Here is a 22,742-nt window from a genome sequence, read left to right as displayed (position 1 = left end):
GTTCGGCCGCGATACGCATCGCGCGCGCCGCGGTGCCCGAGCTGCGCCCCTCCGCCGCCGCGGCGCCACCGTCGGGCTTCCCTCCGCGTGCTCCCGACCCCGGGCCAGGGCTGCCACCCCAGTCGCTCCGCAACTAGGCTGGACCGCGGTCGTGCAGACAGGTCCGGCAACCTACTCCTCTACCTTCATCCTCCGTCGGCTTGGCGAAGCACGCGGCGGCCTGCGGACTAACGGCGCTGGTAGTAGGCGTCCCCTTCATTTACATTTGATTAAATGGGGGTTAAAGAAGATATATTTTTTAAAACTTTTTCGTTTTAAACGTCGAGTAAAGCTTAGGGTTTTTAATTTATTTGGAAGCTTTTTAGGGTTTGAATATGTACATAGCAATAACTCGTAACTTTGCCGCAATTGTCAGTTAAAGTTTTAATCTAACATAGATTATCTTAACCAATTATTAATATTTTTAAATCGCTGTGCACTCTACATGGTGTAGTGGTGAAATGCTTGGTCTGATAATCCGCGGGTTCGGTTTCGATACCCATTTGAAAAAAAAAAAAATTTCATTGATATTAATCGCAAAATTAGACTATTAATTACATAAATTAAATATGTTTAAATAGTTTAGTTACATAATCAGGTGCGATTATGAATAAAATAAATATTACGAAATATTATGAAAATTCTAGCAAGTAATGATGATCTACTCTGCTTTTTATTTTTTATCAGAAGAAACATTACACTTTTTATTTTCCAATAAAATAATACATTTTTAACAGAAATTATATATTCAACTGCACAACTCGTAAGAAAATATTAACAGGCTTTTTTCCTCCAGTAGCATTTTTTTTTTAAGCTGCCTGCCGACCACTCAGGGATGACAAGAGGAGGCCGGGAGACACCACAATGTCACTGTTATTTTCTCGACTGTGCGCCCAGCGTTTAGACTCCGGGTGCGGGCAGAGACACCCTGGAAGGGGCACCAACATGACAACGCCAATGTCGCGCCGGAGCTAGCGTCGGTGATGTACAGCGGGTTGCGTTGTTCGTTCCGTTTTATTCTGCAGCATTATAAGGAACGGCTGTGCGGGAACCTATTTTTAACGAGTGTGCTGTTAATTTTTGTCGTAGTTAACTCAGATTTGGCAGTGGGAAACTGCTTCAAAAAAATTTATCAAGCACTTTGCGGTTTATTTATTTATTTTTTTTTTTTTGGTGAACTGAACAAACTTTGAAGCTAAAGAAATACCAGTTTTTACATGGTTATGTCTAGAAAACTATCCATAGGGGCCCGAAAAATTCGCGGATTCAATTACCTCTAGGATAGCCTCCATTATCCTCTGCATTTCTCAAGTAAACACGCGTGTTCATTGGGTACTAAATTGTGAGGCGTCTCCACTGGGTAGCTTGTGATTCGACGCTTCTTTGGTCGATAGTCTCTCATTGGCCCAGAGAGCTCCAGTTAAACTGCGAGCCAATAGCAGAACCAGCAGAATTGTACACAAGTTTGAATTTCAGCCTATCACGAAATGAATCCGCGAATTTTTCCGGTCTCTAACTATCCACAACACTTCCGGGTTACCAAACATTAGGGACTGGAAAAATTCGCGGTTCCAATGACCTCTAGGATAGACTCCACGATCCTATTATGCACTCGGAAAACTCGCATCTGCTCATCGGCTACTGACGCGTGAGAACTGTCAACTGGAAGGCTTGTGATTTGAAACTTCTTTCGTCAAGGGTTATTCATTGGCTCAGAGTCCTGCAGGCAAACTGTGGTCCCATATTGAAGCAGCAGAAAGTTAAACGCATTTGGATTCTAGCCTATCACGAAATGAAACCGCGAATTTTTCCGGTCTCTACCAAACATCCCTTATTTACACCACCATTAAAACCTAATAGCTCATGGGCGTATGTCCCGGAGTTGGGGGGGAGGGGGGGGGGTGCCCTGGCCACCTGGAATTAAGAACCCCCCTCTCTTGAGCGAGCCCGCTTACGCTTGCAATATCGTGACTGCGAAACGGGTTTGTTAGACGTAAACGTTAAAACTTTCTGATATTTGACAGTTTTCTGCTTCTTAAATGCATATAGGCAAAAAAAATATTTAACAAATGTATAGGGACTGGAAAAATTCGCGGTTTCGATGACCTTCAGGATAAACTACACAGTCCTCAGTATACTCGGGAAAATAACGCCTTTTTAATTGGCTGCTGACTTGTGAGTCGTCTCAGCTAGTTTGCTTGTGATACGATACTTCTTTGGTTGAGTATATTTCCCATCGGCCCAGAGCCGTCCAGATGAACAGTGAACCAAATAACAAAAGCAGATCAAAGGTATATGTATTCGAATTTTAGCGTATCGCGAAATGAATCCGCGAATTTTTCCGGTCTCTAGCAATTTACAACACGAGAGCATCGTATCCAGAGATGACTTGTGTCGATTTAAGGCCCCCCACCAGGTCCCTTGTGAATCCTAGAGATTTGTGCCCCCTTTAAAAGCTATTGCCGCAACCAGAGGCTGCGGGCGGCACTCCGCTCTTCGTGGGCCTGTGGTTCGATGCCCAGGGCTGGCGGTCGGACCTCGAGTCCCCCGGTGGCTGTGACGTCAGCCCATACGGCGGTGCTGCCCGGTCGAGCAGCCAGTGGAAGAGCTGTACTTGGAGCTCGGGCCTCTGAGGCCCGCCTTGTTTTCCGTCGAGGCCCCCGCACCGCGCTAGGAGGGTGGCGAGCGAGCCGACACCGGTAATCACTCCACCCCCCACCCCCCACCCCCCACCAACACGCCGATGGCTGATCGCGGTGAGCTACCTGGGTCGCTCCCCTTAACACGGCCAGGGGGCGGGCGACTGCGGTTATAAAGGGTAATGAATAATGCAAGGCGTATGGAACTCGGCGGCGGTTAACCCCCCCCCCCCCCCTCTCCACAACCCACCTCCCGCTGCCACCCCCCACCCCCAACGAGCCTGGCGCGGGGAGCACCGAGCTGAGACCTTCTGCCCCGTTATTATCAGTTATAATTACCCGTGCGGTCGATGTGACAACCCCCCCTCTCCTTCCCACCACTAACAGCCGCCGTCGAGGGACAAACAAGCCGCTTCCAGTCGCGGACAGGGCCGCGCTACGACCACGTGACACGCTCGCTTCGCCAATCACCATCGAGCGAGCTTGTAGACCGCCGAAACGGTAAACAGTTTTTTTTTTACCCCCGCGTGTAACCGGATAGCCTACAGTTCACGGGGATGAAAGCTCCAAACAACAACCCGAACAATTCCGAAGTTAAAACTGAATTAAAAGGTTAGGTTAAGTTCGTTCAGTGTAATAAAGAATTGTTCTCTTTTTTTTTTTTTGGAAGTTGTACTTCTTTAGGCGCGTTATGAAAAAAAAATTACGAAAGTGGATTTCTACGATTCTAGCGCACCATGTAACGAAATTTTCACAGGATGGAAAAAAAAAGCTAAATACAAATAAAAATTGTATACTATACATGTGCTTTTAAATCTTATACTTTAGTGATTGATATTAAATACTGGTCAATATCATTAAAAAAAAAACATGTATTTATTTTTAATATTAGTGATAGAAATGGTGTTTATAAAATTTTTCAAGTGTATTTTCAAATGTATTTATATAGGTTGAGGTTATGTGCCCTTGAGTATAACGATGTCATATTGCTTGTAATCTTCCATTGTCGCTTTTCTATGGTTTAGTAGTCTCCTGGCAGTTTTCATGGGAGTGTTTGTCAGGTTATGTTCCCGTACGAATAACTTATTTGCATTATCTCACACATAAAAATGAATGTTTGTGTGTGTGTTCGTCTTCTATGCGTTCGCGCATCGTTATCGTTCATCCGATTGAGTTGAAAATTTGCTCACTGACCGACTAGCCACTGTGGAGAGCGCGGACTCACTCCCCCTTCACCCCGCCTGCAAAGATCGCCTCGTCAGAGAAGAGTATCAAAAAATAGTAACCTCAGCGCGCAATAAAAACGAAATCTAATCCTGTCGGCGTCGAGTCCCGAAAGTACCGAAAAGAACCCTGGAATTAGGGTTACCAGACGTCCGGCAAAAAGAGGACATGTCCTCCTTTTTATGTATTTTTTTGCTTCCGGCCGGATTTTCCTTAATGCTCCAAAATGTCCGGCTTTTTTATAAAGTGAGATAATTTCTGCAGTTATACTCTGAGTAAAGCGCGCGGTGCGCGCTAATGCGTTGTCCGCATAGTCACCCCACTAGTAAGTAGTTCTATGACAGCTTGACAGGTAGCAGAACATGCAGAAGCACGTGTTTTTAATATGCTGTATATGCGTAGTTTGTTTGATTCTTTATACTGAAACTGTATTAAATGCCAAAACATTGTAAAATATCGTACTCCATTGTAATTAATTCATGGCTTTAAAAAAATATATATTGTCCTACTTTTTAGTGAAATGTCCTCCTTTTGCGAGGTGAATGTCCTCCTTATTTGCTATCAGTGTCTGGTAACCCTACCTGGAATGGAATTTGAAATCCCGGTTCTTTTGCTACACCGGGACCGGTGTATTTCCCGGCTGCAGGGAACCAGAGTCTGCCGGGTGTGGAGGAGGGGGGGGGGGGGTAAGGCAGGGAGGAGGGGACAGCTGCGGCCGCACATGGCGCAGTCACGGCGCGTGCGCGCGAGAGCCGGTCTGAGTAGCGGACGTTAGTTCCGCCCGGCGGCGTCCCTCCTCCCCCGCCCGCGCTAGCCGGCTAGTGGCGCTGCGGCGGCGCGTCTCACAGGCTCTCACGTCTCTTCATCCTGTAGTCTTTGGATGTTGGTGCGTGGCCCCGTGCAAATAATCGGGAATTCTTCTTTTCACAGACGAGAGAACCAAACGACCGATCGTGCATCTTCGGTTGTTTTTCCTTTTTTTTTTGGTTCATTGTAAATAAATATGGCGGTGTTGATAAAATGATACTAATGGTCAATTAGGTTAGGTTAGCTACATTATAAATACTTTTAACAATTGTGAACGGTTGATTTGGTTAGGATAGCTACATAAAAGATACGGAAAAAAAAAGCATGAACTTCGGGGAACTTCGGGTTTTGGCTCTCTCGTATGTGAAAAGAAGGCTTCCCCAAATAATCGCACGGTGATTTTTTTTCTTTAATTATAATAAAAAGTTATCATCAATCGTGAAATAGTTACTGATTGTGCTAGATTAAATAAATTAGATTATGCTTTTTTACGATACGCGAGCACTATGCAACGATATTTTCACGTGATGAAAAAAAAAGACTACATATAAATAAAAAGTATACTTAAATGTGCTTTTAAATCATACCTATTCGTTAGTGATTGATATCGAATAATGGTCCAGATAATTATAAACATTTATTTATTGTGAGTTTTAGTGATAGAAATTGTACGATAAAATAAATAAATTAGAATAACATTATGCATATTGATTGATTTTCATTATTAATTTAAAAATTTGCCTAGCTTATGTTAATAAATTAAAACATTAATTTTATGTGTGTGTATTACTGTATACAAAGTATTAATTTAATTTTTTTTAATTTGTTTGCATTCATACTTTACCGATCGTACCTATTTATAATAACACTACAGTTATTTTATTATTTAATTTATATTAATTTATTTTCATGCAAAATTATTTTTTTTTATCACGCCAAGTAATTCTAACGTTTAGCGTGCTTACATTTTTGTTAATCGTATAACGTGTTTGATAAATAATTGTACAACAGTCTCCTGAAACTTTTTGTTTGATACTCATGCACAGCTGAAGATCTTTAGGAGTTATTTAAACTGAAACTTCATTAGCAGTCGCCAGATTGAAGTCTCGCGTTCCCCAGCCAATGGGAGGACCTCAGAGTGAGGGGCCGGTGGTCGCGTGTAGGTTCACTGAGCTTCATTCAGCCTCGCTGCCGCCGAGCCGGGAAGCCTACGATTCACTCGTCCTTCTGGACATACCCGAATACTCACGTTGGCAAGCCTTCTTTCAACAGACGAGAGAGCCAAACCTCCGATCGTGCATCTTTGGGTTTTTTTTTTTTTTTTTTTTTGTTCATTGTAAATAAATATACAACTCATGATAACTAATGGTCAATTAGGTTAGGTTAGCTACATTATAAGTACTTTAAATTATTGTTGGACTGTTGATTTGGTTAGGATAGCTACATTAAAGATACTGTGAAATCATGCAAACGGTTTCCCCCAAATAAATACACCTGTTGTGGTACGGAAGAAAAAAAAAGCGAGCATGAACTTCAGGGAACTTCGGGGTTTGGCTCTCTCGTCTGTGAAAAATAAGGCTTGCCAACGTGAGTATTCGGGTATGTCCAGAAGGACGAGCGAATCGTAGGCTTCCCCGCCGAGCCAGCCAGCCGCGCCGCGCGGAGAAAGCGCGACTGAGAACCGGCGAGAAAGCCTCTCACACGGGCTGTTCGCTCGTCGGGCGCGGTTTCGGTCGGCGTCGCACGGCGCGCATGTCCGCGGCCTTGACGAAGGGCCCTGGGTTCGCATCCTCCCCGGGCGCGGCGCTCTTCCACATGACGGCGACTAGCTCTCCGCCTGAAGGAGGAGCGGGGGGACAAGACGCGATTGTACCTTGAAACCCGCTGCAGGTTAAGGATATCAGAGCATTTTCATATTGGTTTCCGTGATTTTCATTTTTACAGATACGGACGAAAGAAGACACCGTCAACAGTTCAGAACGCTGTATTTACATTTTTTTTTTTTTTTGTTGAGATCCACGAACAAAGTTAGACGTCATGCGGACATCAGCATGTCAACCAAGCGCAGAGAGCTCCGGGGTGCAAACGCGCCATTCACAAAACCGCTCAACCTTCCATCAAAGTTTTCTGATCACGAATAGCATTTAAGAGCCATTGCAATTTTTTTTTTTCTACGTTTCTATAGGAAATGTGAGCCGAGTCTTCTAGTACTCGCCAGAGATGTGTAAACACGTATCCTCTGTAACGAGCAAAATTCATGTGTTCTCACGTCGCAAATAAACTTATAATATGAAACTCTGGCCAACAAATTTAACGAAAAATTCTTCAAAATAATGCCGAGTGTGATAAATATTCGAAAAGTAGGTAAGTTATTCATTTTAGGGGGGAAAAAAACGGTTAGCAATTTGTTTTCCCTTTTTTAAAAAAAAAAAAAACTAAAATTCTCTTTAACAAGATGGTACTACTGATTTTTCAGGGCGAGCCTAACAACGGGAGTACCGAACGCATGTAAATGCCTCGCTGAACTTGTGACGACATTTCCCCCTAGACCGGAACTATTACACTTTACTAACTTAGCAAGTTATCTGAAAAAAAAGCTAATTAAAGGAAATAACTTGCTAAATTAGCTAAGTATTGTTTTACAATGTGATTAGTCAAAGTTACCCGATTATTATTTTTTTTGTCGCGTAAGTAATGCGAAAAATTATTTTCCCCAAAAGTATAAGCATTGTTGCCATTAATAGTAAGGTTATTTATGATTGCAAAGCAAACACTTTCAGTTGCAATATATAATACTTAGTATGATGATAGGTGAAGTTTAAAAAGTTTAAAAAAAATGCCTATAGCTTGAAAATTACGGCGCTTTTTGGTTCAAAGCCATGGTTTTAATTGGCCTGTCAACTTTTCTTGTCCTAAAGTTGAGTTAAGGGACACCCTGATAATTCCTATTTTCGGTTTTTTTTTTAAATATTGATTTTGGGAAGATTGCTATTGCACATATTTTTGTAACATTATAAATCCAACATGGCGGTGAAGCCCCGCCTGGCGAGGGAGGGACGTGTCTTGTGTCGGTTGAGGCGGTGTGGTAATTGCACGCTCGCTGGTGCTTCTAGCGCGGTGTCGCCTCTGACCTGGCGCGCTGTCAACTATACATGAGGTTTCAGTTGTGACCATCCATAACATTACATGGCGGAGAAATGAAGATAAGGAGTGAAGCAAGGCTCTTGAATGCCGTCCAGAATCTGTACCGAATGTTTCACGCCTAGGAATTACTATGAAAACACCAGTTTTAGCCATTTTCACTCTTTAAAAAATTCCGTTTAAAAACTACTCTTCTGCCCTCAGCGTATTTTTAAATTATTTTCGCAAAAAGACCCCATTTGGATATCTTAAACATTTTAAAACCACATTTTTTTTTTCTGTGCACACCATGGAGGTAGTAGTTGTCAAGAGACGGCGTTCTGTGACGTAGTTGAAGTCACTTATTAACCTCAACGCCACAAACATAACATTGCGGAATTGGTACTTGACCCCGTTTGATGATGGTAAGTAAGCATGAATTAAAATCTCCGTCAAAAATACACAATTTCATAAAAAAAAAATATTTTTAAACTGTTTCTACACTGCAAGCACCACACTTCATCTAGGCCTAATGTTTTTGGGCGTATAACCAATATGGCGCAACACTTGACATGTTATCATGCGGAGGTGGCCACCCCCTGGTGCACGCCGTATGTGTACCCAGGTACACCTTCATCCCCCCCCCCCCACACACACACACACTGCGCGGTTGTCTGCGGGATTCGGAGGTGTGGCCGAAAAACAGCAGGGGGTTTCCCATCGCCGGGACACCGCTAACCGCGGTGTGTCGAAAACTGTGGGAATGCGTGGCAGGTATGTGTGTTTTCTCCCGCCGGCGAGGGGAAAGCGCTGACGAAAACTAACACACCGATCACCGCCACAAGATAGCGCGTAACATTATACAGATTGTGGCAATACAGTTGTAGAGCCCGGGAATATTGGCGGACCGCCGATTTCTCGACAGGTTGAGCTCAAAAACATCACTTTCCTTGGCTCGTAGTGTTTTTGCCGTGTCTGGTTGTTGGGGGGGGGGGGGGGGGGAGAGTGTAGTATCCGAGGACCCGCCATTTTCAGGCATAAACCCGCACACGTAGGAATGCCGATTAGAAAAGCCAGAGAACTTTATCGTGCTTCAGACGCTTGAGAAGGGTTGTAACTAACTTGAACAGGTCTGATGATGGTTCATGAGATTGCATTAGAATTTCCGTCATCAAACACAGTCACTGATACCATTGTAAATTGTTTCTTGTAAATACAACAGAAATATTCATATAAAAGTACAGATATTTGTATATTTATACATTTACATGAAAACAACTAACACTACAAAATAGTGTTCGCAGTAATACTGGGTATTTATGCTTTGTGTTGTCCCAGTACCTCCAATAGTCAAAGTTATTTGTAAATTGTTCCCTCTATGTATAGCTTTCCAGCAATAACAGCACGCATCAATAATCATAATGTAACCGAATAAAGACAAATTATTTAATATTTGATTCTTTTCCATGATTTAAAAAAATTATGCTTGATTGAAAACTCAATTAAAATTAAAATTATGCACCAATTTTCGTAAGTGAAATCCCAGTATTACCCGGAAAAACGTATTTAATTAATGCAAAAAAAACCATAGCCATGCGTTGTAAAAAAGTTACATCTTTTCCTGCAGTGTTACATACTATTTCTTGGCCACTGGTTTCCAAAGGAATCATTTGTAAAATCGCAGAAGCGAAAAGAGACAGTCCTATAAAACTGTTTACACGATGAAAAAAAGAATACACTTCAAATGTTTCAGGTCGTCTCACAAGCACGTCGCAAACCGTCAGCTGGGCAAACAGCAGCTTCACGCATCATCCATGCAGTAGTGCGTGATTGGCCACCCCTGGATGTGTTCAATTTGGTAGTGTGTGATTGTGACAGCTTGCATTAACACACGGAGGCGTGAGCTGTACGCTCGGGGATAGGAGCAGCTGTGCGGGGAAAACAAAAAAAAGAGAAAGGTGGAAGGGGGAAGCGAGGGGATATAGGTGCGCCAAGAGTCATTCGGCCCATAGACTTAAGAGATATGAATGCAGAACGATTCTTCACATCTGCGCACGAGGCTGACATTCTCTTACTATATGTCAATACAATTGCCGAAAAAAACACGTTAACATTCACACGTGCGTTCGTTTACAAATAATACCTCAAAAAAAAAGTTTTAAAAATTAATAAGGATCTCAGGCTTTGGCGGCTATTTTCCAAGGTTGCTTGGCATGTGGGTTCTATTCTCAACGAAGGCAAAAAAAATAATAATTTTTTTCTTCACGAAAACGTTTCCTTAAACTTCGGTCTTAAAATTGTAATTGAAATTTAACTATCAACACACCCAAAGAAGTTTCACTTCAATAATAATTAGTTACACATCCAAAACAATACTCATATAACTGTTTAACAATAGGTACTGATTTATTCAAGTACTAGAAAGAAAACCGTTTTCTTGAGAATATGGCCCGTAAAAAAATAAAACGTTTCACAACAATGTTTCACAAAAAAAACCTGCATTAAGTTTCACTTCAAAAAATATTACGGGTACGTAGAACATAGTGTATGTCTTGAAAATACAAATTAGCCCGAGTGATAGTCTACAGAACGCGCCGCTTGGGAGCGCGCGGAGAATGGCACCACCGCGCCCCTGGCGGTCGCGCCGCCAAGCTCCCCCGCCGCGTGACGTATCGCCCTCACCTGGCGCGCGGAGGGGCTGGCGCGCCGCGCCCGACGATTCTATTACCCGCGAGGCCGCGCTGGCTGCTCGCTCGCCCTTCCCCTCCTGCATCTCTCACCATCCCCTCCCCTCCTTCACCCCTCCGACGAGGCGACACGGACTCCCACTTCCGGCCGAGTCACAATCCTGGGTTCTTCCGAGAGTAGGCCTACTGCCGTCTCCCCCCCCCCCCCCCCTTCAACAAACACTATCCTTCCCATCAATGCTCCATTCTTACCTCGTCACCCAACTACACACATTCCAGTCCACGTCTTGCTTGGCATTAGTCTGTTATGTTTGATATAGGTATATACACACACACACACACACACAGACACACAATACGTGTAATATGAAAAATGCAATAAACTGTCGATACTAAAACAAAAACAATGTGACTCTGTAATTGGGTTTGAAAATAAATGCCAGATTTTAATCACTGCTTATTAAAAAAAAAAAAAAAAAAAAACATTCAGTTATGCCAAAGACCAATAACTTATTTCTCTCAGAAAATAAAATGGTTAAGACAGCAAAAATCTAAAAAATCTCCTAAAAGTTTGGTCACTGTTAACTACCACACGTTTACGTTTCAGTTTTCAAATAGGTAAATAGGTATCTTAGGTTATCTTTAAATCAGGCTAGTTCAGAATCGGTACATATTACACAAAACAGTATTAGTACTCTGGACTACTGGCATTGGATGTTCATGTTTGTCTGCATATGTATACATGTTGATATCATCAATAAAATAACCTAAAATGCGTTGGCGTCACTAGGATTTGCAACAATGGAACTTTCCAAAATGGCCTACCTGTTGCTGTTTCTGCAGCAGTCGCAGATCAGTTCACTGTAGGCGTTTGCGGTAGTATTTCTCTACGATTTTTACCACAAAATGGCGGGAGTATCGCCGGTTCAACACAACTCCGCGATCGCGCCCGCACACGCGAATTACACTTCAAATTATCACTGCCGCCAGTACCTCCTAACGGGAAGGCTCACCGGACCAAACGGTCGAAACGTTCCATTTCCCATCATCCTCTGCGCGAGTCGCTTCGCTGCAGACGCCGGCAAGCCTCAGCCAATCACGAAGCACGGCCCGAGAAATCAAAAAAGAAACTGAATGTAACGACTGAAAACGATCATAAAATAATAATGTAAATACAGTTTATATTGTCAGCGTCTCTCAAAAGTCGTTACATACGGTTTAGAAAACAAAACACAGTTTGTAAACTAACATCGTGAGAATGTAGATATACCACTTATGACGATGTTGTCGCTAGGCGACGGTAATGCAGAACGTAAACGAACTTGATCAGCACAGTATCAGTATTCTGTAATACTGCGATGTTACAATATATTTTATAAAAGTAAGAAATGTGTATGATAACTTTCTGTGAAATACGATTTTCGAGCTAATACAGAGCATTACTTACTAAAATTAGCAAATATTTATATTTTAAACTGACGTTTCATTAAAACGTAATTTTTTTTAACGTGGGAAAGAAAATCGAATATTCAATAACTGGACATTTCTTTTATTATGCTTGTTAATGCGCGCAGTTAATACTGTAAAGCCACGAAATGGCCGTGAAATCTCCCCACCGCGCGCGGCGGCTTGGCGGCGGGGGGAAAGGGAACGCCGTCGTGCGCCCGTGCGGCGCCGTGCGGTCCCGCGCGAGGGAGCGAGGACCGGGTCCCGGGTAACGCGCGGCTCGCATGCGCGCGGCACGTCACGAAGAGGAGACTCCCCGCAAGCAGAGCGCGGCGTTTAGCGCGTCACGCGACGCGCCCTGGCTCTGGGTCACCGGGCCACGCGTCCTAGCCCTGTGTCGGCCGCACGCTCACTCTCGCGCTCACTCTCACCCCAGCTCACTGGCCATCTGTTCTTTTTTATTTATTTTTTTTGTAAATGAAACAGAAGTAAAAAGTTACAGATATTTGAACAATTTTTTTACATTTACATTTGAACAACTGTATGACTGCAAAATAGTTTTCGCGGTAATACTTAATGCATAGAGACCTGCAAAATTCGCGGTTTCGATGGCCTTCAGGATAGACTGCACATACCCCTGTACACTCGGGCAAATAACGCAAGTTCCTTGGCTGCCGACTTGTAAGTCGTCTCAGCTGGTTTGTCTGTGATTCGATCCTTCTTTGGTTGAGGGTTTATAACTGGTTGAGATTCGTCCAGATGAACAGTAAGCCAATAGCAACATTATCTAAGAGGTATATGTGTTTGAATTCTAGCCTATCACCGAATGAATCCGCGAATTTTGCAGGTTTCTATTAATGCATTAGAGACCTGAAAAATTCGCGGGTTAATTTCTCGATAGGCTAGAATCCAAATACATTTGCCTTTTTTGGAGCTTCAGTGATTGGGCAACAGTTTATCTGAAGGACTCTGGACCAATGAAAAACGTTCGACAAAAGAAGTATCGAATCACAAGCTTCCCCGTTAACACGTGTCACGAGTCAGTAGCCAATCAGCAGGTGTAATCTGCACAAGTACATAGAGGATCATGGAGTATATCCTAGAGGTCATTGAAAACGCGAATTTTTCCGATACCTATTAATGCGTTGTGTTGTCCCGGTACCTCCAATAGCTGAAGCTATTTGTAATTCTTTCTTCGAATGGCATTCCAGTATTAACTGCGCATATTAAAGAGCATAATAATCGCAGATACTAGGATGACAGGATAATCGTGGAAACTACTAGTGGATTCAACTTCCGAGCTGTGTTGAGTTGTAAACACGTTAAACAGGCTCTTGGAAGGATTATTATTTTTTTTTTTTAGGATATTGAGTGTTTTTATTTATTTATTTTTTTTTGTAAATACGCCAAGTTAGTTGTGGGGTTCATATTAAAAATAAGAAACACAATCACTGTAAATTTACTAACATCCCTTGAAAATTCGTAACCTTGGTTCCTAATCATTTTAAGGTGATCATTTCCAGCGGTGTTGAAACCACACGAAAGGTGAAGACATTAGATAATAGGAGGGTTTTATATTTCGCGAAAAGATTTCGTGGCTATATAGTTGCGTGTTAAAAACCCTGTAGCATCGTCTGTGTTTAGTAATTGGTTGTGTTTTATTTCGGGTCCACGTCTTCTATCGGCACAAGAACCCACAGTCTTTCGGTGCGGAAGCAAAAGCGTCCTGAATGACCTGGCAAAATAAGGCAGTGTCTCTTCTTGCGGACGACAGCCAACTGCAAGAGGGAAACCACTAGCGCGGATCGCAGTCTACACAGAAAAAAAATTTTTGTTCTTTTACTAAAGATTCCTTTGGAAACCATTTGTCAATAAATAGTTTGTAATACTGCAAGAAAGATATGGTTATTTTTTTCACATAGAAAAACTTTTTCTAGAGTATTTCTTACGAAAATCGGCGCATAATTTTATATTTTAATTGATGTTTCATTCGAACAATTTTTTTTAAACTATGGAGAATATAATTTAATATTCAACTATTAGACTTTATTTCGTTTTATTATACTGATTTATGTGTGCAGTTAATGCTGGGAAGCTGTACAGAGGGAACTATTGGATGTAAGTACTTGGACAACAACACACAGCATAAATGCCCGCGTAAGAATCTGAATTTTGTAGTAATACAGTTGTTTTAATGTAAATGTACAGATTTACAAACATCTGTAATTTTTTCATGAACATTTCTGTTCCGTTTGCGAAAGAGAAATGCGCGTTGTGTCGAGAGGTCTGGCAGAGTGCAGGGTGGATGAAGGCGGCGCTTGTCTGCGCAGAGAGGTCAAGAAGACGGCAGCTCTTGAGAGTGCAGATGGATGGCCCCCTGGGTTGGTGCGGGAGGGGAGAGTGCGGTCGTGATGGAGTCCTCAGGGTGTCGACAGGCGAGGGTCTCTTCATCGGGGCCAAGTGATCGTTTACACGGCGGTGCTGACTCGACAAAAATCGGGAGGGGCCAAACACCCGCTCCTTTCCTTTGCCCCGGGACCTCGCCCTAACTGCCTCGTTACACACCGGCACCTTCACCCCCACGTGACTGCGCAACTTTTGGAGCTCGCCCGCCTCACACACACGCGCGCGCGCGCGCCGGAAACACTCGGTGTCGACACCGACATTATTCTGTGATCATCTGGGAAATTGTTTCTTAATGACCACAGCGTTTTTATTTATTTATTCATTCATGTGTAACATCTTAGCTCTCGGTCGTTGTAAGGCATTTCGTAGGGGCATGCATATTTCGCGAAAAGATTTAGAGACTAGATGAAAGTTAAAACACTGTAGCATCGTTTGTGTTTCGTGATTGGGTTAGTTTCTCCCAGGTACATATCGATTGTGACAACTCCAATCACAGTGATTCATTACGGAAGTAAACGAGTACTGAGTGGCCCCGGGTCAAATAAGTCAACGACTTCTCTCGCAGACGGCCGCCAATTACAAGGAAGAAACCACAGGTGCGGGTATACCTTTTTGCAGTATAATAAGTGTTCAGATCTTTTCGCGAAAAATCCCTGCCCCTAGGCATTTGGTAGGAATAATTTCGTGAATGGAACGGAAGCCGCGTGGAACGGAAATGTGTAGCCTAACCACGCTGCTGGCGTCTGTGGATGATGCGGTGTGAACATAAGTTCACAAAGACAAAAGCGGAACCTTTTAGTATTAACTGTTAATTTAAGCAGTAGGTATCTCAATACAGTTCCATGTCGAAATCAGGTCCAAACCAGGGTTTAGTTTTTTTCAAGTATTTTTCGTATTTATTGGAGCCGTTTCATTCTATAGTTCAAAATTACGTTCTTCAATTCGAACGATTCGATAGTCGACGTAGCTGCTCCGGCAACGAATTCTATCGGCGGGTGCGGAAACTACGTGTGAATCGCTGAAAGAAATGTAGTTTAAAACACAATTTGAATAGAACTATCACGCTCGGAATTTTTTAAAATAATTTTACGTTAAATTTCGTGGCTGAGGCCCGATTTTCGTGCAACATGAGAACACATGAATTTGCTCGTTACCGAGGTTTTATGTTACACATCACTGGCGAGTACTGATAGATCCGCTCACACATTTGTTTTTGTAGTTATACGTCTTAGGCGCATTATGGGAAAAAAATTATGATAGTGAATTTTTACGATGCGCGCGCACCAACGAAATTTTCACAAGGATGAAGAAAAGGTTACATACAAACAAAAAAGCTACAGACAAATAATAATTATATATGTGCATTTAAATAATATATTTTAGTGATTGATGTTGAATACTGGTCAATGTAATATTATATATAAATATATAGTGAATATTAGTGTGATAAATTGTGTTTATAAACTTTAACAAGTGTATTTGACCGGGGCCACACAGGACGCGTTTGCTTCCGCGATGAATTCACTGTGATCTGTGTTGTTACAGTCGATATGTAACTGGGTAGAAACTCGCCCAATCCACGAAACACAGACGATGATAAAGTGTTTTAACCTTCGTGTAGTCTCGAGATCTGCCCTGCCCCTGGTCGCCAGTTGCGAGCGCGCAGGGGCGGCGTGCGGTCGAGCGCACTCACTGACGCAGCGCTGTTGTCCTGGCTGTTGCAGTGGTCATGCACAAGGACAAGGAGGACGGCCTGCACCACGACTCGCAGTTCAGGAACCGCGACCTCACCGCGTACGACCACTCGCTGCTGGACGGCGACATGTTCCTGCAGGTCAGTGAGCCCTTTCCCCTCCTCCCTCCTCCACCGTCCCCGACCACACACACCGCCACTCTTCTGTCTGTCTTGGTCACATGCGGGGTGGGCGCACTTTTATTTAGTAAGTAATTTATAGAGACCTGAAAAATTCGCGAGTACAATGACCTCCAGGATTGACTCCAATATTCTCTACACACTCGGACAAATGCCAACTGTTCATTGGCTGCTGACTTGTGAGACGTCTCGACTGGGTGGCCTGTGATTCGACACTTCTATGAGTGAGGGTCTCTAATTGGCCCCCAGTCCTCGAGATTAACAGTGAACCAATGACAGAAGCTGCACAAAGGTATAATTATTTGAATTTTAGCATAACACGAAATGAACCCCCGAATTTTTCAGGTCTCTACCAATTATAAACCCTCAACCAAAGAAGGATCTAATCACAGTCAAACAAGCTGGGACGACTTACAAGTCGGCAGCCAATGAACTTGCGTTAATTGCCCGAGTGTACAGGGGAATGCGTAGACTATCCTGAAGGCCATCGAAACCGGAAATTTTTCCGGTCCCTAGTAATTTATTGATATGGACTGGAAAAATTTGCTGTTTCGATGACCTTCAGAATGGACTACACAGCCCGGGAAAATAACGCCAGTTCATTGACTGCTGACTTTCCAGTCGTCTCAGCTGGTTTTTCCCTGTGATTCGCTACTTCTTTTTTTGTTGAGGGTTTCTCGTTGGCCCATGGTCGTCCGGATAGATTAACTGTGGGTCAAATAGCTTTAGCAACATATTGAGCCAATTGCGAAACAAAACCGCGAATTTTTCCGGTCTCTGCCGGGGCGGTCACTGAACCAGGGGTCACCACTCTTCCTGTTCGCAAGTGGATCGGGGTATCGAGGCGCGCGCGAGGCAGATGCTCCCCGGCAGCGTGTGGCGGGCGAGAGGGGGCCGGTGTAACACGTCAGCCCGCGCCGCACCAGGGGTGGAGGGACGGGGGCGGGCTTGACGGCTGAGGAGCCGGAGAGCGCCGACAACCCGCCATCGGGCGGTGATGGATGGCCCGGACCTCCCTGACGAGCTGTCCCCCCCTTACCACCCACCCTACCCTCCCGTCTCCCGGCCACGCAGCTGCTCGACACGCGGCGAGGACTCCGACAGTCCACGACGCCATTCCGATACTCTGACGTCGCCGGCGAGTGTTCAGGTTCAGCAGTTATCTGTCGGATTGAAGTCATTCCCAGGGGCACGTATTTTTTTTTGTACATATAGCGAAAAGATTCCGAGACATGCTGGGAGCTAAACCACTGTAGCTTCTCCTGTGCTTGGTGGTTGGTAGAGTTTATTTTACGCTCATGTCTAGAGGCCGGAAAAAAATTCGCGGATTAATTTCGCGATACGCTAAAATTCAAATACATCTACCTTTAAGCTGCTTTTGTTGTTGGTTCGCTGTTCTTCCGGACGACTCTGGGCCGATGGGGAATACTCAATCAAAGAAGTATCGTGCCACAAGCAAACTAGTTGAGACGACTCAAAAGTCAGCAGCCAATGAAAAGGGCGTTATTTTCCTGAGTATACTGAGGACTGTGTAGTCTATCCTGAAGGTCATCGAAAATGCGAATTTTTCCAGTCCCTAAGCATCACCCGTTCACTGGCTGCTGATTTGAGAGTCGTCTCAACTGGGTAACTTGTGATACGATACTTCTTTGACTGAGGATCTCTAATAGGCCCACAGCCCTCCAGATTAACACTTAACCAATAGCAGACACAACACAAACCTATAAGAATTTGAATTTTAGCTTAACACGAATTGGAGTTCGCGCATTGTTTCTGCCTTTAACAGTCACGTGTACTTCGCCAATGAGCACTCTAAGAAGCTATGCCTGTAGTGATATGAGTCTGGCAAATAGTCGTGGCTCTAAACTCAGATGCTTAGAGATTGGAAACATTCGCAGTTGCAGTTATCTCCAGGATAGACTCCACAGTCCTCTGTACACTCGTGCAAATGTCACCTGTTCATTGGCTGCTGACCTGTGCGACGTCTCAAATGGGTTGCTAGTGAATCTACACTTCTTGTTCAACGAATTATAGCTAGAGACCGGAAAAATTCGCGGATTCATTTCGTGATATGCTGACATTCAACTAATTATGCCTTTGCGTTGCTTCTGCCATTGGTTCACTTTTAATCTGGAGGACAGTGGGCCAATAAGAGACCCTCAATAATATAAGTATCGAATCATAGGTTACTCAGCCGAGACTACTCACAAGCCAGCAGCCAATGAACAGGTGGCATTCGCCAGCGCAAACACAGGATTGTGGAGGCTATTTTAGAGGTAATTCAATCCGCGCGAATTTTTCCGGTCTCTAATTATAGCTGACGTTTCGCAAACATAGAATCAATTTTTACCGCAGATAAACTAGAGATAGCAGCACCATCTCATAAAAATGGAACCGTTTTGCTCATTATTGCAAGTACGTTTTAAAGTTGCGATTATTTATTGTTATTAAAATTAAGTGTATAAAATTTATTCCAGGATAGTTTCGCTGTCATAAACTTTCATCTGGCACACCAACACTCTTGGTACGTCCCCCGACGATTACAAAAGTGACTGTGTACTGGTCAATGGCGCCAGACGAAGATCCGCCATCTGGGCGAAACCAATTAAAAAGTGAGCACTGCGCATGCGCGGAATTTGGGCAACAGATGGGTAGGGAATGGAAAAATTCGCGTTTTCGATGACTTTCAGGATAGACTACGACTTTCAGGATAGACTACACAGTCCTCAGTATACTCGGGAGAATAACGCCAGTTCATTGGCTGCTGACTTTTGAGTCGTCTCAACTAGTTTGCTTGTGGCACGATACTTCTTTGATTGAGTATTCCCCATCGGCCCAGAGTCGTTCGGAAGAACAGCGAACCAACAACAAAAGCAGCTTAAAGGTAGATGTATTTGAATTTTAGCGTATCGCGAAATTAATCCGCGAATTTTTTCCGGTCCCTAGGAATACGGTTAGGGTAGAGGCGAAGGGACACCGGGCCCGGATGCTGTAGCGACGCAGGAGCGCGGAAGGGAGACGCTGTGTGGTCCGGGGACCTGCCGGCACGTGCGCCCCGGGTAAACACGCCGCGGCTAATGACGGGGGTCCGCCCCGCGCGCACACCTGCGCCGCAAGGGCGACGCCGCCACGCACGCAGCGCTTCACGCTCGCCCTTACGCCCCGCTCCCTGCCCGGATCACGCGCTCCGCACAGGCTCCGAGCAGCGCCAGCGCGCCCATTAAGCACCGGAGGCAGCGCACAGGTGTTCCGCGGGCGCGATCGTAATGAGTCATGATTGCTCAATTGACGGGTTACGGGGGACGATAAACCCATATTGCTGCGGACCTCCCACACCCCACACCCCTCTTCCCACAACTCCGAGAAGGGTTTTTAATTAAACCCTTTTTGCCATTAAGATTAAAACAATGAAAATCCAGGGGAATATGGTGCACCTTAGAGCAAAAGCCTACAATTTGGTCAAATACCGACAAATTTCGTTGAAATTGCAGCTGTAAACTCTCCCGTTTATTTGTTTTATAATAATATATTACTTTTACGCTATTCACCATAAGTACCTACAGTAGTATTTGTTCAAAAAATAGAGTTACTACATTTTATACTAAACTTTGGGTCAAATGACGCATTCGTTCGGGCAATATGACGCATTAAAATAAATTGGGAATATTCTTGAAAAAAAAAGGAAACATTCTTTCTAACATGGCTTAATTAAAGTAAATTAAAAATACATGAAAGTTAATTATGTTATATATATATAATTAATTATACTACTAAATTAATATTTCGTAACCTTGAAATACAATCTCATTGGTTGCGATTTGTTAGGTTTCCGTGCTTTGTGGAAGCAGCAGAGACGCGATAGTGAAATGTTCCGGTAGATCCCGTCTCCGTTTCCGCGCCGTTGTAGAACGGGCCTCGACAAGAGAAAGGTTTTTTTCTCGGACGTACAAAGTTTTTGAATGTTTTGTTACTATTATAAGATTTTTTTATTGTTGAATCTAGGATAATATCGAGTACCCAGGGGCAGTTTATTTTCCGCGAAATGATCTGAACACTAGTTAGACTGCAACAAGGTATACCCGCACCTGTGGTTTCTTCCTTGTGATTGGCGGCCGTCTGGTGAGAGAAGTCGTCGCCTTATTTGACCGGGGCCGCACTCAGGACATATTTTTGCTTCCGCAATGAATCGCTGTGATCGGTGTTGTGACAATCGACATGTAGGCCTAAGGAGAAAAACTCGCCAAAAATCACGAAACACACAGACGATGCCACAGTGTTTTTTAACTTTCATCTAGTCTCCGAAATTTTTTTTCGCGAATTATGCATGCCCCCTAGTTAAGGTTGTGTCCCAACGGGACAGTGCTGACCGGAACGTTTGGGAACACCACTCCAAGCGTGTGTGACGCCTAGGCTCGTACTTCGCTGGCGGACACGTGAGATTCCTCTTGCCGCGGCTTGATGTTCGTGGAGGTCCCCCCCCCCCCCCCCTACCCGGAGCGCCGCGGTCAAGGAGGGTCAGGGCGCCGGGTCATCTCCCAGGCCCCACTCAACGGTCCTAATGCAGTTATAATAGCGGCGGCGATGAGGCCATAGCGCACTCTCGCCGCCCCCCACCCCCCATGTCGTTAGCCCGCCGACGAGGCCGGGCGCACAAAGTCGCCAGACGGCCGCGCGCTCGGGAAATCACAGTAGACTCACGTGCTTTTTCGGACGGGGGAACTCACCTCAAACAAACGGATAGTTAGTTCTTCGTGCTGTCAGTGGAACCGGACCTTCGTAGATAGGGGCATGCAGATTTCACGTAAAAGATTTCGAGACTAGGTGAAAGTTAAAAAAACACCATAGCATCGTCTCTGTGTTTCGTGATTTTGGTGAGTTTCTGTTCAGGTACATATCGATTGTAACAACACCAATCACAGTGATTCATCGCGGAAGTAAACGCGTCCTGGGTGGCCCCCGGTCAAATAAGGCAACGACTTCTCTCGCCAGACGGCCGCCAATCACAAGGAAGAAACCACAGGTGCGGGTATACCTTGTTGCAGTCTAATACGCATTAAGATCTTTTCGCGAAAAATGCGTGCCCCTATGTATTTAATAGGGCATGTATATAGGTATATATATTTTTTTTTAATTATGGCTGCGAAGTTGCACGAGCGATCTTTGAAATCAGGACTTGTTCGGCGACTGATCGGGAGTCAATGAAAAGTACGCTTCCTAGTGTGCTGCAGCGAGGCAATTGTGCCGCTTGCAGTTTTTCAATCTCGCTTAAGTCTGTGTGTGTGTGTGTGTGTGTGCGCGCGCATGTGGGAGGGGATGAGGAAGGGTGGAGAGGGGATGTAATCGCGCCAATAGCTCCCAGTCATGCCACCACCCGCAATCAACAACCGCCGGACCCCCAACAAGTTGCCGTGCGCCATCACACACACACACACAGTGAATACAATCACGATTATTTCGGGAATTCTTTTCACTCAAGGATATACTCAACTTTCCCGTGTCTTTATAGAATGCTCATTGGTAGAGACCGGAAAAATTCGCGGATTCATTTCGCGATATGCTAAAATTCAAATACACATATACCTTTAAGCTGCTTTTGTTATTGGTTCACTGTTCATCTGGACGACTCTGGGACAATGGACAACACTCAATTAAAGAAGTATCCCATCACCAGCAAACTATTTAAGACGACTAACAAGTCAGCAGCCAATGAACAGGCGTTATTTTCCCGAGTAGCCTATACTGAAGACTGTGTAGTCTATCCTGAAGGTCATCTAAACCGCGAATTTTTCCAGTCCCTACTCATTGGTCGATATTAACACTTGATAGGGACTACGATGCGTTTATTGATTGCTTGTTGTACACTGTGTAACGATTCGTCAGTACCAACATCAGAGTGTCATTCACATTATAAGTAATTTTAAATAGTCTGGCTTGTGAACAAACTGTTATTTTACTTTCTTAATATCATTATTTTGACTCGTGAAACATTTTGATGTTGAGAAAAACCATTTAACATTAAAAAAATATGTAAAGGTGCCAATCAAAAAATGTTTCAATGTCAGATTAGTGTCTGAATTATTAAATCGCGCTCGTAAAAAGATCGTTGTATTTTGCACATGCCTGACTGATGTATTTAAAATATAAAGGAATCAGGAGACCTAGGTAAACGTTTGTGTTTAAATACCAACTTTATGTTAATTTTTGTGCCCACGTGTGTTTGAATATATCATCAGTTCATTAATAGTTAATGGTAGGCTACATTCCTTTTTGCGTATTTGCGGTATTTATAGTTTCCACTTTCAATAAAGTCAATTCGTGTTTATTGCTTTAGATGGGCATTTATGTAAATTAATACCGCTATTCTTTTAGATCATCAACGAACACCACCTTCCATCTCTACTAAAATCTTATGAAAATCCTTATATTTATGTCATGGGACTCTATGCGGTGTTGCAATAATTTTAATATGGTGTAAAACAAACAGGCTGGCGTATGCCCAGT

General features: G+C 43.9%; 1 protein-coding gene across 4 annotated transcripts in view; it reads left to right on the top strand.

Annotated features, from left to right (window-relative positions):
- Positions 1-22,742, top strand: part of LOC134537501 (aryl hydrocarbon receptor) — a 280,224-nt gene that overhangs the window by 197,264 nt on the left and 60,218 nt on the right. For 3 of the 4 annotated variants that reach the window (XM_063378000.1, XM_063377999.1, XM_063377998.1), the window contains exon 3: positions 16,093-16,202. In XM_063378000.1, the coding sequence (XP_063234070.1) occupies positions 16,093-16,202 (110 nt within the window). Of the gene's footprint in view, positions 1-4,736; positions 4,789-16,092; positions 16,203-22,742 lie in introns of those variants that run through there. The other variant, XM_063378001.1, reaches the window with a different exon arrangement.

The sequence above is a fragment of the Bacillus rossius genome, chromosome 12 (assembly GCF_032445375.1).
Source record: "Bacillus rossius redtenbacheri isolate Brsri chromosome 12, Brsri_v3, whole genome shotgun sequence".
Taxonomy (NCBI): domain Eukaryota; kingdom Metazoa; phylum Arthropoda; class Insecta; order Phasmatodea; family Bacillidae; genus Bacillus; species Bacillus rossius.
Note: the sequence above shows the minus strand (reverse complement) of the source record. Positions and strands in the feature narration are given on the sequence as shown.